The sequence below is a fragment of the Chlamydomonas reinhardtii genome, chromosome 10, assembly GCF_000002595.2.
Source record: "Chlamydomonas reinhardtii strain CC-503 cw92 mt+ chromosome 10, whole genome shotgun sequence".
In the NCBI taxonomy this organism is placed as follows: Eukaryota; Viridiplantae; Chlorophyta; class Chlorophyceae; order Chlamydomonadales; family Chlamydomonadaceae; genus Chlamydomonas; species Chlamydomonas reinhardtii.
Genome location: NC_057013.1, coordinates 1,843,232 through 1,858,551, shown reverse-complemented (window position 1 = coordinate 1,858,551; position 15,320 = coordinate 1,843,232). Strand labels below are relative to the sequence as shown.

General features: G+C 63.1%; 2 protein-coding genes across 2 annotated transcripts; one reads left to right on the top strand and one right to left on the bottom strand.

Annotated features, from left to right (window-relative positions):
• Position 1: 1 nt before the first annotated feature.
• On the bottom strand, positions 2-3,529 carry CHLRE_10g431350v5 (uncharacterized protein). The gene is made up of 5 exons (XM_001702626.2): positions 2,656-3,529; positions 1,850-2,362; positions 1,563-1,640; positions 1,236-1,348; positions 2-1,089 (listed from the first exon to the last, which is right to left on the bottom strand). Exons 1-5 carry the CDS (start codon positions 2,888-2,890, stop codon positions 1,018-1,020), a joined length of 1,011 nt encoding a protein of 336 aa, XP_001702678.1. The 5' UTR covers positions 2,891-3,529; the 3' UTR covers positions 2-1,017.
• A 390-nt stretch (positions 3,530-3,919) lies between these two features.
• CHLRE_10g431250v5 (uncharacterized protein) lies at positions 3,920-15,301 on the top strand. Its single transcript, XM_001702451.2, has 13 exons — positions 3,920-4,953; positions 5,067-5,788; positions 6,008-7,969; positions 8,154-9,170; positions 9,321-10,477; positions 10,685-10,797; positions 11,042-11,303; positions 11,537-11,640; positions 11,784-11,890; positions 12,118-12,250; positions 12,466-12,538; positions 12,702-12,831; positions 12,985-15,301. Exons 1-13 carry the CDS (start codon positions 4,317-4,319, stop codon positions 13,120-13,122), a joined length of 6,555 nt encoding a protein of 2,184 aa, XP_001702503.2. The 5' UTR covers positions 3,920-4,316; the 3' UTR covers positions 13,123-15,301.
• The last annotated feature ends 19 nt before the right edge of the window (positions 15,302-15,320 follow it).

Sequence of the window (15,320 nt, the reverse complement as noted above, 5' to 3'; positions counted from 1 at the left end):
TCGCACATTCGTGTTACAAGGCACTGCTGGGCTCGTTGAGCCTTAGCTAGCGCTGTCACGTTCTGACGCTTTTGCGCAACGTGCAACTCATGGGGCCTACATGGCCACCTTTCTTGTCCAGTCCCTGGTCAATCCCTTGTAGCGTTATTCAGTGATCAGCCTCATTCGTTGTGTCCAGTGGCAACTCCTCCCCAACGGCTCAGCGACAAACACGCCACAGCCACTATCCGCAGGCCCCTGACCAAACACTCGGTCGGCAACCTCCCGCATCACAGCCTCTCACGCAGACCACCAAGCCGTTGGCCTGATGCCTCAGGCAAAGAATATGCCGCGCTTCACAGCCGTAAGCCCAGGGCCTGTCACTCATCCACATTATCATCCTGCATGCACAGCTGCCGCCGTGCGCTCGTGCCGCAGCACGCAGGCTGCCTGGACCCCCGTCTGCGGAGGTTGCCAGCGCCAAGCCAATCGTGACAGCGGCGCGAGCTATCCTGATGGGGGACGGCCCGCGAAAACTGACGCTAAGGCCCCAGGCATGCAACAACGTTGAACACGCACAGCACTCAATGCCTATTGCAGCGACAGAGCCGGGTGGCTGCCGCGCCGCAAAGAATTCGTCCGCACTCGACTGACCAAACGCAACGGACACGCATCACTCGACAGGTCTTCAGGGGACGTGCCCTTTTGCAAACCAACAAACAATGCGGACTCATTCATGTACAAAAGGGGCCCGACCCCCTCCCAGGGATGCCTGGTCACATGAATGCCGTGTGGCGCTGGTCCCCCCCCCCCCCCACACACACACCTACGCCCTGTTTCTTGAAGCTGCATTGACCATTCTCGTACCAGCACAACTGCGGCTACTTCAGCCGCAGGTGCTAAAATAACGCCAACCGTGCAACGCAGCTCCGTATTCCGCTTGTGCCGCTAGCTGCAGTCCGCAAGCCCACAGGGTGACCGCAAGCGCACAGGAGGTAGCCGCAAGCCCACAGGAGGTAACCGCAAGCCGGTTTGGGCTTAGGCAGAGGCATGCTCCGAAGGCCGCGGCTTAACAGCCTCCTCCAGGTGGTCAAACACCATCTCGCCAACCTGTAAGCAAAACGTCCGAGACATGTTGTCAGCCATGATTCATCTCGTGGCATCAGCACCACCTCAACATGATGCCCGCCAGTATAGAGACCATCATCAGCTACAGAAGGAACGCCCGCAGCACCCCCGCAGCTGCAACGCCTCACCTCGAAATGGTCGAAGTGGCCCTCGTGGTGCAGCGTCTGCGCGTACTCGTACCCAACCTGCATGATGTGCTTCACCTCCTCGTACTGCTTCAGAGACAGCATGTCCATCCGGCCTGTAGGGGCACGGGTTGCAAAAGCGAATGGCAAATCAGCAACGGGACCACGCTAAGTACCTACAGCGCGCCTTGGTTGCCGGCATTACATTTGCCCCTTTGCCCGGCCAAGAACAGTGAACCCACCCTCCTCTGAGCGACCCCAACCCAAAACAACGCAACCAGCCCCCTTGCCGCCCCCCAATTCGCGTCACTCGGTCGGACCCATGCTCACCCTTGCGGACAAGGTTGGTGTCCTGGAAGTAGTCAAAGATAACCGCTGACCCGCCCGCCTTAAGCAGCTCAGAGTTGTCTGCGAGGTGCAATAACATATGGGCTGTTAGCGTCAGCTTTAGGACACTGTGCGCTGCTCCTTCCGTGCACTGCAGGTCGCGTACACCATTATTGCGCGTCATTTCATCGCCTTGCGCGCCTCCACCTGACGCCCACCGCTGTCACTCCCAAACCGAACCCATAGGCCTTACAACCGACCCACATCCCAATGCAACATCGCACACCCACCGTTGTAGAAGAAGTCGGGGAACGAGCCGTCCACGCAGAACTTGCCGCGGCACAGGCGTGCGAATTTGAGGTCTAGCAGCATTGGGATATGTGCGCTGGCCATGGCGCAGTTGATCAGGTCCTTCTTGTCCTTGAAGTCGCTAATGCCCACCTGCCCCATGTTGGGCAGCGTGGTCACGATGATGGTGATTTTGCCGCGGCAGCGCTCCGCTGCGTCGTCGGGGAGCAGGTCGTCCAGCCACTGCTCGATGAGGCTGCCCCACACGCCCACTAGACCAAGAGGCCGCTCCCAGATGCCGTGCTGCACACTCAGGTCGTAGGCGCGCTGCAGCACCACGTCGGCGGGGATGCCGCAGCAGGCCAGCACCGCGGCCAGCGCGCCGCCTGAGGCGCCGGCCATGGGCACGCGTGTGAGGTCGTAACGCTCGGCGAGGAACTTGAGCGCGCCCAGCTGCCAAAAGAAGAAGATGCCCGCGCCCGCCCAACTGAGCGTTGTGGCCTTGGTCTTGGCGGCTGCGAGCGAGAGGTGGCGTGGGGGGCACGGTAGGGCAAGGCAGGCCGGCGCGGGCAAGGTTAGTAAGTACAGGTGTGAGGGGGCAAGGACTGCTGGGCCGCGGACTGGCACGCAACGGCCGGTGCCGCGTGGCCCAGCCGCAAAGGCAACACGCTACGTGCGCGCATACAATTAACCAGGCGGGAATTATATCACACGGAGCTGCAAGAGCCAATGTCAGCCCTCGCGCGACGAAACCCCAGTCGACAAGACGTCGCCGGCCCCGCAATCAGGAATGCTCAGATGGCCGCACCTGACGACGACTCGGCCAGCTGAACTTGCGAAGGTAGAGTCAGAGTCGCCGCATCGGCATTTTGGAAGTTGGCGACAGTGCGAGAGTTCTTGCGCGAGGAAGTGGCGGTACCGGTCGACGCGTCCGGAGCACGCCGCGGGGCAGCCTGCGCGCGTACGCTGACGGGAGCGCCGCGCCGAGAAGACGCCTGTGTGGAGCTCTGCAGCCGCAGCTGAACTTGGAGAGACTGCTGCATCGTGTGCGACGTCACAGCTGCTGCTGCTTTCGCCAACGTGAATTAAGGCCACTGACGTGCTTGCTTGGGAGCTCTTTAGAGTTAGCTAGTCCTTGCAATCAGGGAATGGTGATAGTAGTTGTAGTAGCGCGAGAGAATTGGATCGTCGTCACGCACAAGCTAAGGCAACCAAAGCTCGTCACAACACCAGCACAATTACAGTGAAGTAGCCAAGTTCCGCAACAGCTGGCTTTTATTTGGGCCAGACTGCTCAGACGGGCTGACCTGCAACCTGTCTCATTTCCCATTGCGGTTCATTGCGGGCTTTTGCTGTAGCTTTCGCTGGCATTTCGTCCATTGTGCTCCATCGCTTTTCGCTGTGAGCATTTGTACGCACAGTGAGTGCCGGCACACTGCGCAAGCGGCACAGTGGGTGACTCACACTGTTAAGTTCGAATTTGAAGAGCACAAAAGCTCCATTTCTGCCGCGGAGACCCTATGCAAACATCAGTCTATCTTAGAGCTCAGCCAACGTGTCTCCAGTGGGAAACAGGGCGGTGTTCCTCCGACAAAAACCCACGGGTCTTGCTCGGCCCCAACTTAAAAAAACCAGGAAGAGCCATTTGCAATAGAGAATCTGTCATGGCTAGCTTAGGTAGCAGGGGTCGCAGTGCTGTTCCTTTGCTTTTTGGTTTGAACCTGGGGTCACCAACTGGCAGGTGTCGGGCTGCATCGGGGCAGGGCGAGCGCTCCTCGGGAAACGAGCAGCTGTGCATCCGTTGCACCTCTGTGTGGGGACTGAGGGTGCGCCTCGTGCAGGCCCTTGCAGGGATGGCAGGGGCGCAGGGTGAGCGCCCTGGTGAGCCCAGGGCCGGTCTGTAGACGCGAGCCATCACACGAACGACCCGTTGTAAGGATGTGAGCAGCGGAAAATCTGGGTTTGCCTCGGGAGCGGGTTGCGCGAAATGCGCATGGTGGGTTGCCGGACGACAGTCGCACGAATTCTTGGTGCTACCTCTTTCCATGCGTTGTATGCATTCACTTATGACTCTAGTGGAAGCTTTGACTGGTATGACCGACTCAGGAGCCTTGAAACCTGAGGCAGCTTGCAAGCCCACCGCGCAGCGCTTATGATAAGACTGCACCGGTAGTCGTATTGATGGCTGGCGCATATTTTCAATGGCCTGTGACATGTTCCACGTTGTTGGAGGGCGCTTATGCGGCTAATCCTGTGCCAGTTGTTGCGGTTTCTCCTCAGTACAGCGACACAACATGTTCCGACGTAGTTGTCGTTTGGGCGAATCGCGCTGCGCTCAAATTGGGAGCGCGCCCGTCGACCAACGCACATGGCAGTACGTTTCTAGGTCATGAGCTCGCGCGCGAGCTCGCACGCATTCTAGAATTGCAGATTAGGCAGCCAGAAGCACTACGCCCCACATGGCCTCAAATGCTGGCGGGTGCGTCGGGTTGCGCGGTCGTGGCAACTCCATGCCTCCTCAAGCGGGCTGAGTCAGGCGACCAAACCGAGCCACGCGGGTGCTTCCCTGCTGCTTGCTTCGGCCGCGGCAGCCGCCGCAGCGGCACAAGCCGCACCTCGGGGCCTCAGCAGCAGCTGCAGCTTGCTCTGCTGCTGCACGTGGACCTGTCGCCCGCCCAACCCCTGGCCGGCGTGTCACCTGTCCGCACCGGCCCGGGCAGCGCCAACCCGCCGGCGTGTGCGTTCGGTGCAGCTCGCCAGCTGCTGCTAGGGCCCCAGCAGCCGCACACCGCCGCTGACGCTGCGCCTCGTGGCGCCCTGTTGGCGCAAACGCTGCTGGACGTGCTCTTCCTGCGCTCGCTGCCGGTCATTGTGTCAGTGTTAACTGTCGAGGACGGCGCCGTTGTCTACCAGAACGAAGCCTCGCACCTCTTCTACGGCGACCGCCTCAAGGGCGGCAGCGCTCCGCCGCCGCCGCAGCAGCAGCAGCAGCTGCAGCAGCCGCACGCTTCGTCGGTGAACTTGCTTCCGCAGCTGTTTGCATGCGACCCGCAGAAGCTGGAGCAGCTGCTCACAGCAACGGTGGAGAACGCTGGCATGTGGGAAGGTGAGTCGGTGGCTTGCGGCCACGAATCACGCCTCATCTTGCTATAGTGCCCAGTCCTCATCAACAACCCAACCAATCTTAATGCCTGCTGTAATCTCCATGAATGCGTGTAGGCCTCGTGCGTGTGCCGTTGACTCTTTACAATGGAGCCTCTGCTACGAGCCCCTGGCCATCCGCCGCCATGAACCCTCTGCCGTACAACGCGGCTGTCGCCTGCCCCACCACCGGCGGCGTGGCCGCTTCCAGCAGCGGGGGTGCCGCCGCCGCGAAGGCCTCGCCTGGCGCTGCCGCCGCCAACATGGCCGGCGACGACGACGGCTCCGGTTGGCGCAGTGACACCGCTGTGGTGTGCTGTGTCGGCAACTCGCAGCTCCCGATGTTGCACGGCAGCAACAGCGGCGACGCGGCCTCCATCACCGCGGCGGCTCCAGCGGCGGTCTCACCGGACGAATTGAGCAACGCCTCTCACGGCGGCGTGGACACATCCAAGGTGCCGACTGCTGGTCATGCGGACGCCGCTGGCGGGCCCGAGGCCGCCAGCAGCCGGTCACCACCACCGCCGCTGCTGCTGCACCGTTCCTCGCTGTCGCAGCTCCACCCGCAGCCGCAGTCGGGGCTGCGGCCCATCCAGGAGCACGACCTGTCCTCCAGCAGTCAGGACGTGCCGGGCCTCAGCGCGGCGGTGGCGGCGCCGCACGACGCCAGCGCCCCTTTCAACCTGCAATCAGCAGGCGCGGGGGGCTTCGGCGCGGGCACCGAGCACGACTACGTTTTGCTGGAGGAGGTGGACGAGAAGGCCGCAGAGGGCAACGGCGATCCGCACCAGCACCTGCAGGTGAGACGAAGGCGCCTCGGTGCGAGGGGTGCATGCCCTGGCACTGCGCAAGTAAGCAGAGCCGCAGCATGCGGGGCATATGCAAGATAGAGCGAGGCCGCAGGCTAGCGGACCGCATACCTGCTTGTTTCGATGCAATCCTCGCCATGCATATGCGGTGCACACAACGTATGCTGATGACGTACGCCATCGTGTGGCCTCTGTTCCCTGCTGTGACAGGCGAACGGCTCTATCTTGACCCTCTCCATGAGCCGCCGCGCCGACCCCTTGGGTGGCGTGGCTTCCTCCTTGCGACCGCGCAGCGGGAGCAACAGCCTCAGGGGAGAATCCCGAAAGCCCTCAGAGGCACAGGTTTACTTGCCGGTGGCAGAGCCCACCGCGGCAGCTGTGGCGTCGCATGCTAAGGGCGTGATGCCTAGTAACCTGCCTGCTGCCAGCCTGCTGCTGGCGACTGCTGGGCTCTCCGGGTACACCAGAGCTACGGCGTCAGCAGGGGCCCCAACTTTGGCGGCGGCGGCCGCAGCCACGGCCGCTGCAGCGTCAGCTTCGGCGTCAGCGTCAGCTGGAGGGGCGGTGCATGTTGCAACGGCCATGGGCTCAAACGGTAGCTGGAGCTCTGGCGTCACTGCCATGGCTGCCTCGGCGGCTGATGCCACCCGGAGGCGCATGCGGCTGCATGAGGGCAGCAGCTGCGGCAGCGTTGACGACAGCGTGGCGGCGGCGATGGCCGCGCTCACAGCCTCATCAACCATCGCACCGCCGAGCGTGCGGCCCAACAGCTCAGCCCGAGGTTGGCTTATAAACTCCGCGGCGCCAGGCCTCAGCGCGGCGAGCGGCGGAGCAACCGCGGGCCGGGCCAACACAGCGTCAATTGCTAGCAGCGATCCTCATGCCGCCGACACTTGTAGGCACACACGCCGCAACAGCAGCACGCTGCGGCGCGGCGGCGCGGCGGCGATGCCGGCCGGAACACGCATCGGCGGCGGTGTGTGCGGCGGCGATGTGGGCTCCCCCACTGCGGTGCCCGGCGGCGCTCCAATCGCCGCCGCGACAGCAGAGTACGACAGCGGCAGCGCGGGTGAAAGCCGCGTGGAGCGCACGCTTCGGGTGCTGCTGCGGAGGAATTCGGACACGAGGAAGCCATCCGCCGCCACCCCGCCGCCAGCGGCAACCGCGACCAGCGCAAGCAAGGCATTCCGCGTCGCCGCCATGGCAACCGCGGACATTATCCCATTCCATGGGCGCGGCAGCCGCCACGCCAGGCGCGCTACCCTTGATGCGTTTATTGCGGGGGAGCATGTGCCCAGGGATGAGGATGCGTGTCTCGCTGATGACAGCATTGGCAGCAATCCAAAGAAGCGCACCTCTCGCCGCCGGGCGTCGGTGGGCGTCGCATCGGCGTCGTTTGCTCGGAGGCTCACCAGCAGCATCGCTCGCTTCGTGACGACCGCTGTCGGCGGTGGCAGCGGCAGCAAGACTGGCGAGGTGCCAACTGTGGACAGCACCAGCAGCAGGCATCGCCAGCCCCACGGCCGCAGCAGCTCTGTGACGCCCATGACTCTGGAGGCCGCGGACGTCGAGCGCGCTGCCAGCGGCAGCAGTCGGCGCGCCGGGGCGCTTACAGGCGGCGGACGGGCCAGCGGCGTGGAAGTCGCCGCCGCGGCGCGCGGACGGGCTGCGTCTACGTCCCCGGTTGCGGTTGAGGAGCTCCGGAGCCAGCAGGCCGACGGCGCTGCCCCAATCCAGCAGGATGAGGAGCTGTACGCAGGCGCCGACTGGGAGACTGTCCTACGCGCCTACAGGAGCTACTCGGTTGACAACATGGCGCGCCCCAAGGTGCTTGCGGTGGAAGGAATTGACGAGGAGCCGCTGCCAGGGGTTGGGAGGCAGGGCGTACTGTTGCACAACCTCATGGCAGGCCGTGCCTCACACCAGCAGTCGTTCAGCGCTGGCGTTCCACCAGCGGGCGCGGTGGGTGGCAGCCGCCGCAGCGGTGCCACCTTTGGCGGCATGACGGGCGCGGGCGCCGCCGGCAGCGGAAGCTTGGCAGCAGCAGTGGCGGCGGCGTCAGGGTTGACACGTCACCAGTCATCACGCGTGGGCGGCAGCAGCCGGCCCGCACGATCCGCGCGGCCGTCGTTGTTTAAGTCGGTGGATCCGCTGGCGACATCAAGCTGGCAGGTAGGGCAGGGGTGGCGGGCGTTGCGTGGTGCCAAGTCCAGTGGATTCCACGAGCGCGCAGCACGCGGCATGCGGCTACCGGGCTGAAGAACACGGCTAAGCCAACCCTTCGCCAAAACATCCCGTACTTGCCAGTATGGAGTTGAGCCCCCTGCTGTTGACTCCTGGTTTCTGCTGTGTGCAGGTCCTGTATGACGCATCCAGCGTCCGCTCCTCGGTCGACCCGTCGTCAATAAGCCAGGCCAACGGCAGCAACAATGCTGAGAGTGCCAAGCAGCAGGCGCGCCAGCCGCTGCCAACAGCGACAGGAAAGCCGCTGATGCCGCCAACACAGAGCCATCAGGACTCGGCGGTTGCGAACGCGGCCATCAATAGCGGTGCGCGTGTCAAAACTCCGCCTCGCGCCCTCCACCGCAGCCCGTCACAACAGCAGCTGCTGCAAGTCGCAGCACACAGCCCGGCCGTTGGGGCGGTGCGCCGGCATTCTGTCCTCGACCTTCTTGCACGTGACGGCCCCGACCTGTCGCTCACGTCGGCGGCGCAGGACTCAGGCCGCTCCGTTGACAGTGCCTTCAAGCCAACCGGCGCGGCTTCCACGGCCGGAGCCCCCTCCTCGGGGTCAATGGTCACAGGTATGGCCGCGGTGGTGGCCGGTGCGCGGCCGACGCGGGCCCGAACGCAGCCGTCGCTGAAACGCGCGCAGATGGCAGGGTGGCTGTCCATGCCGGGTGAGGAGGAGGATCAGGAGGAGGAGGAGGACGACGACGAAGAGGCAGCTGCGGATGTCGCCAGGAGCTGCGTAGCGGCGCGTGACGCCCTGATGGCGGATCCCGGTGGCAGCACCGCAGCACAGCACGCCCGCGACTTCATGGGCCTCAGCCCTGCTGCTGCGGCTGTCGCTGCCGGCGCACTGGCAGCCCGTGGCAGCACAGGCGCAAGGCGCGGGGCCGGGCACGCCCTGGCTTTCCAGCAGGCACGTGGCAGCGCTGATCCGCCAAGGGGCGGACGGGCCCGTGGTATGACGCCACTGCTCAATCCGGCGGCGATGGCAGCGATGTACGGCAGCAGCCAGGGCGGCGGCGGCGCGCTGCAATACACGCACCATTGTGGCGGCGATGACGGGGATCCCCTCGGCGTGGGAACCAGCTGCGGCATGGCAGCACGGTTGTCGCAGCCTGCCGGCCTGAATGCACTGTCCCCGGTGCGTGGAATCGCAGCAGGTGTCCATGCCTTCCTTTTATTTGTTGCGGCTACGGGTTTCTGGCTGGGTGATGGTAATGATTGACGTTGCCGCCGTATGGATCAGCTTCTAAAACGGCGTTCGCGTGTTGCCTCGCGCCGCTCATTGCAGGGCTTTAACTCACTTCTGGGCATTGGCAGCGCCACCAACCGCCCGGCATCGCGCGTGCTCCAGTTCGCCTCGACACTGTCCAGGTACCCAGCGCCGGCATCCAGCCTGCTGCTCATCAGCCCACACAGCAACCACGCGCCTGCGCACCTCGGAACCGCGGGCGCCGCGTTGCACTCGCCGGCCGCCCGCTCTCCTGTGTCATCGCAGCAGCACGCGCAGTTCGCATACACTGGCATGTGGCCGCCGACTCGCGTTCCGTCACTCATGTCACAGTCGCAGTCCCACTTGCTACAGCCGACGCCGACGCCAGCTGCTGGGTCCGCCGGCACCGCTGCCGGCCCGACTCCAGCTCCGGCGGTTTTGCCTGGCAGCAGCGGCGGCGGTAGCAACCGCCCGCGCCCGCAGCCCCCTGCGGCTGCCGTGCTAGCCGAGCGCCGTTCGGACTCTGAACAGGCGCTGCGCATGCCTGCAGGTGCAGCAGCAGGCAACGCGGCGGCGGCGGCGGCGGAATCTGGCAGTTGGGAGGACGTCGCGGCGGCGGCTGTGCACGCGGCCGTCTCGTGCCGGTGCTCCGTGGTGCCGGAGGCCGTGGAGCGGCGGGCCCACCCCACCATGGCCATTCGCAGCGAGGTAAAGGCGCGTGACGCTTTCACGCGTTGCAACGACTCCGCAGACCCGTCCGACGACGAGACAGCTGGCGCCGGCGGTGGCGTTGAGAGTCTTCGCCGGAACAGTTCCAACGAGTTGTTGAATCGGCTGTTACAGCCCTCGCCGCCCGCGGCCGCTGCCACGGTGGCAGCGCCCACGGCGTCATCCGGCAGCAGAAGCGTGACGGAGCAGCAGGCGCGGGGTGGAGTGATGCAAACAGCAGGCGGCACAGCGCCGACCCAGCCCGCCGGGGCTGCGTCCAGCCTGCTGTCGCCGGCCCTGGGCCGCAGCGGGCCGCCGACAGCAGCAGCGGCAGCTGCTGCCCACGCTAGTAGCGGCCGCGGAGGAGGCACCTCACTGCGGGGTCAAGGGGCATCCACTGCATCCCAAAAGGCCTCAGCCACGGATCCATGGATCCCCGGCGGCGCGGGCCCGAGCCAGCAGCAGGAAGCCCTTGCATGGCACGAGGTCCGAGCGGTGTGTGTGGAGGAACCAACCACTGGGGAGAGGTAAGCTCCAGCGGCCCCTTGCATGAGCAATTAAGCATGCAGTACTGAGTGGTTATCGGCGCTGCTGGCGATGTGGGTTAGCGCCAGTTGATGCGCCATGTGTGCATGTGCTGCACTTTGCCTGCACTTTGCCTCGTTCGGATTGGCCAAAACCACTGCCAGAACCACGCCTGTGCGCACCGGCCATGTTTCCCCTTCGCCCGTCAGGCTGCTGATAGTTATGCAGAAGGATGTGACTGCCAAGGTGGAGGCGGAGCGGCACATTGCGCAGGTGTCCGAGGCCGAGCACCGACTGCTCGAGCAGATCTTCCCGCGACACGGTGTGTGCCAGCCCCGTGCCAGGCTCCGTCGCGGCTGCGAGCGTGCATGCACAGTTGCCGAACAGGTTACGTGCACTTGTGTTTCCATTCTACGATTACTACCTCACCGGGTCGCTCATACCCATGCCATGCCAAGCTCGTGCACGCAACACCCCGCCGCAACGCTAGCCCGACAGTAGCTTGCGTGCGCCCTGCCCATCTGGCCGCCCCGTCAACCTGCCCCCTCGCTCCATCTTTCCCACAGTCCTGGCCTACATGATGGAGGAGGCGTACGACCCCGCCGCTCACATGACGCAGCAGCAGTTGCAGCTCGACATGGAGGAGCTGCACAGCGGCGCACTGGAGCAGCCGCTGCTGGACCCACGCACGCACGGAGGCACGCAGGCCGCCAGGGATGGCGACGCGGAGCCGCAGGAGGCGCCTGAGGGCACCGGGGAGCTGCCGGCGGCGCCACGGGCCGCCCGGGGCCGCGACCCAGACGGAAGCCACGCCGAGCGCGCCCGCAGGTAGGGAGGTAGCGGGACGTACTTGCTTAGGGGGCGTGGCTGCGTGTGCTGTTGCCGCGGATGTATCAGTGGCAAGTAAGCGGAGTTCCACACGCGGACAGTGCGCACCTAGCCGTAACACACCCTGCGCCACACACGGCCTGGCTGGAACGCTTCAATGTCTCACCATGTACGCCGCTCGCATGGCTGCCTGTTGTCCCAACCTGCATCCTTACGTGTCCTGCACTCCGCAGGGACTCCACGCTTGCGCTGACGGCGTGGCGGCCGCACGTGCGCGACTGCACGCGCCTGGCCACATGGCACGACCGCGTGACAGTGCTGTTTGCGGATATCCAGGGTGCGCAACAAACTGCGTGTGCTGCTGGGGTCGGGACTCACAGGCTATCCCACGTACGCTGAAGTGCGTGCAGCCGTCTGCTGCAGCTTCGACCGTCAGTCCTTGTAAACCACTACTTGGTTATGCTCTGTGTCCGCGCGCAGGCTTCACGCCCATGTGCAAGGTGCTGCCGCCCACAGTGGTCATGCGCTTCCTCAACGACCTGTTTGTTCGCTTCGACGCGCAGCTGGATGTGCACGGCGTGTACAAGGTGTGTGCATAATTCCATGTGTTGTGCGTCTATCTGTCGACACCAGCAGTGCAACCCCATTCATACGGTACTAACAGGGTCTTTGGCATGTGGACCGTGTCACTGCACTGCTCAATGTGTTGAGGGCGCACGTGCGTGTTAGTGGCGGATGGGCGCACTGGCACTGGCGGGCACGCCAGCTGGCCTGGCTTAGGCAATCCACGTGGCTCCCGGGGGTGCTTGCGCAGGTGGAAACCATCGGTGACTGCTACGTGGTGGCGGGCGGACTGATTCACGAGGACGCGGAGGGCTTTGCCGCCGTCAAGGGCGACGGCGTGGACGCGAGCCAGGCGGACAAGGTGTTTGCCTTTGCGCGCGCCAGTGAGTTTCGAGCGAGTGCACTTGCTTGATGCGCGCGGTCGCACGTATGTACATGCCTGCTGGCGTGTGTGGTGGTGGTGTGTAGTGGTTTTGGGGCGTGTTTCTGCCGTGCTAACAGGGGGGCGGGCATAGATTGTCGGCCTATCGCAGCTCAAGCACTCGCAACTCGGGCCTTTCGCCGCCTGTGCGTAACGTCTGTGCGCCGCTTGCTGCAGTGCTGCGGTCGGCGTCCCGTGTGACGCTGCCGACCACTGGCGAGCCGGTCAAGATACGAGTGGGCATCCACAGGTGGGAAATCGTAGCTTTATGCTGCCTGCACGCAGCAGACTTTGCGACATCCTTGCAGCTTACGGCGCCTCCCAACACATGTTTACGTTTCCAGCATGCTCCCCAACAACTGAAGTAAAGCAAGAAGCTTGCTAGCATTACTTCTGTATCCCCTTGCTTGCAGTGGCCCCGTGGTGTCAGGCGTGGTCGGCACGCGCATGCCGCGTTTCTGTCTGTTTGGCGACACCATCAACACCGCCAGCCGCATGGAGAGCACCGGCACACCCGGATGCATCCACGTCAGCTCTGATATGGTAAGTCAAAACACAGTGCGGGTGGGTGGCAACAGGCAGTTTTAGCTGCTTCGCCGCAATGGGGGTGGCTTTACTTGCAAGTGCACGGCGCGAAGCCGTGCTTGTCCTGAACAAGCAATGCGCCTAACCGTATTCGTGCTTTTTGCCCCGCAGTACTCACTGCTGAGCCCCAACAGCATGGCCGGTGGGGGTGGAACCGGCGGCAGCAGCGGCTGGGCGGCGAGCGGGGGCGTGGAGGTGAAGGGCAAGGGAGTGATGGACACGTTCCTGTGGACCCCGCCGCGCCCCTAGCTAGAATACGGACCGCTGGCGTGTCGGACAGACACATGGCATGGTGGCCAGGCGCTTTGTCTAGATGCGTTTGATATTCACCTGATTTAGTACCTGGACTGCTTTGCGGCTGTCACTGCTTCAAATAGTCTCGGTATCCAGGTCGCTGTGGCAGGGTTTGCGCTGCCTGCAATGCGCCCATGCGCCTGAATGTTTGCATGCCACTTGCAAGCGGCCTGAGTACTTGTGCGATGCTTGAGCGCGCCCCATGTCCAGGTGGCCATGTTGGGATGCGTATACGTTGTTTCCTGCGTAACGGCCTGAGGAATCATTACTCGGAATTGGGAGTGAGCCTACTTCTGACATGTTCGCCGTGCAAACGTGCAACGGGGGGATAATTCATCTGATACGGTGACGGCGAGTGTTACATGGGATACCACCCAGGCCATGCCATTGGCTACAGGGCCAAAAGAGCGCACATGCGGAGGGCATGCAGTGCAGAGCATGTTATAGGTCGATGCATTTGAATTGTCGGGGGGTGGCTGCATGTGAAACCCGGGGGCAGGCAACCGGGCACTGGGGTAGGGCGTGCCATACAGGGTGGATCAGGGCCGGTGTGTGGGGGAGTTTGAGGCCAGCAGGCGCATGGCGCACAGTACTGTATTCATGGAGATTAAGCCATTGAAATTTTGTACGGGAACGCGGGTGTCCTGACAGCATTTGTTGGCTAATTGGCGCAAGAGCCAGTTGCTGTACAGCCGCCACCACTGATGCTAACATCATGTGCCACACCCCAGATTATTACTTGAGCACTAGAGTGTGATAGCCTGGGTCACTGCAGAGACCGTGTTTTTTGGTTGGATGCACTGCCACGGATGCATTGGCTTGTGATCTGGTGGATGGTTCCAGCCTGGAGGTGTGCGCGGCTGATTGTTGCATGCATCGACCGCTGGATCTGCTGTTGTAGAGGGAGCCTCATGAACAAGTATTGTACTGAAAGGGTTGGCGCACTGCTGGGGGTTACTTGCGTTTGGATTCAGGTCCACGCATTTGGTGCCAGGGCTGAAACGCGTCACAGAGCCGTTCGTTTGCTCAAGCGGATGAAGCATCTGCGGGCTCGGGTCGGCAGCCAAGGCACGTGGAGCGCGAAGATGAATATGTGGCCGTGCGCACTAGAGCGTGGTCCTTCGTGACAGGCATAAGAGCAGCAGCGTGAGCTATACTAGCAGGCAACGAGAGGCCCAGACTGTTGCGGAGAGCGACATTGCGGGCAAGCTGGCTGCTGCGGCGACAAACTAGGATTGATTGCAGCTACAATTTATCCCAATTCTCAACAATACTTTTTGTGTGGTGTCCTACGCTGCGCAAATCAATGGTCCGTTTTTGATGGAGCAGGGGTATTGCAAATAGACGGCTGCTATGGTCGGACCAAGACGTGTGGGGTGCACCCCATGGGGCTGGCCGTAGCTAGGGGAACGTGCAATCGGTTGGTTAGACTCAAGGTTAGACTGCCTTCCCGGCACTTGATGATAGGTATGAAGTCCTGGCATATGCGGTAGATAGTAATGGGTGCAAATGGGAGCGCATGACACGCTCATATGTCTTCCCCAACAGGTAGCTGGCTTAAAAGGACGGGATGGGAGTTTGAGCAGGTTTGATGATCGTGTAGAGTATTGCCGCGCATGTGCTGTGCCACACTGCGGTTTGAACGAGGAAGAACCGTATCCAAAGCGTGGCGTGCTGGTTTCAGAAGGACGGCATTGGTACTCGACAGCACACGGGCCCAGCCTGAGGCCGCTGCTGGGTGTTTCACACTTTCACGCGTGCTGGCCTGTGGCTGGTGCCCAGGTGCCGCCGCCTAACGAGCTGGTGACACCGGTGCAGCATGTGGTGAGCCGTACTTTGCGCCACGGCGCACTGTGTAGTGAGGCTGTGGCGGACTGTGGCTTGGTTCCCACTTATGGCGCAATGCCCAAGACACGTTTCGTATGGAGACTTGTGATGGTTGCCAAAGTCAGCAGCCAACCAGGGGATGGCGCTTTTCGGCGGGCCAGTCCCTCGTGACTGTTGCTGTTATCTCTGGTTATATGAACGGGTGGAATGGTGGATCAGGCTGGAGCGTCCTGCCGCGCTGCTGCGGGACGCTGCAGCTCCTTGTGTTAATCCCGCGCGTTGCTTGTTATTGTAAGTTCGTGTGGTCAGCCGCTGCGTCCAAATCG

Excerpts from the sequence above, each read along its gene's own strand:
- CHLRE_10g431250v5 (XM_001702451.2), top strand. The coding sequence starts at position 4,317 with ATGCTGGCGGGTGCGTCGGGTTGCGCGGTCGTGGCAACTCCATGCCTC. Across the intron at positions 10,478-10,684 it reads GAACCAACCACTGGGGAGAG|GCTGCTGATAGTTATGCAGA; the intron begins GTAAGCTCCAGC and ends TTCGCCCGTCAG. Across the intron at positions 12,539-12,701 it reads ATACGAGTGGGCATCCACAG|TGGCCCCGTGGTGTCAGGCG; the intron begins GTGGGAAATCGT and ends CCTTGCTTGCAG.
- CHLRE_10g431350v5 (XM_001702626.2), bottom strand. The coding sequence starts at position 2,890 with ATGCAGCAGTCTCTCCAAGTTCAGCTGCGGCTGCAGAGCTCCACACAG. Across the intron at positions 1,349-1,562 it reads CACCAACCTTGTCCGCAAGG|GCCGGATGGACATGCTGTCT; the intron begins GTGAGCATGGGT and ends GTGCCCCTACAG. Across the intron at positions 1,090-1,235 it reads GCCACTTCGACCATTTCGAG|GTTGGCGAGATGGTGTTTGA; the intron begins GTGAGGCGTTGC and ends TTTTGCTTACAG.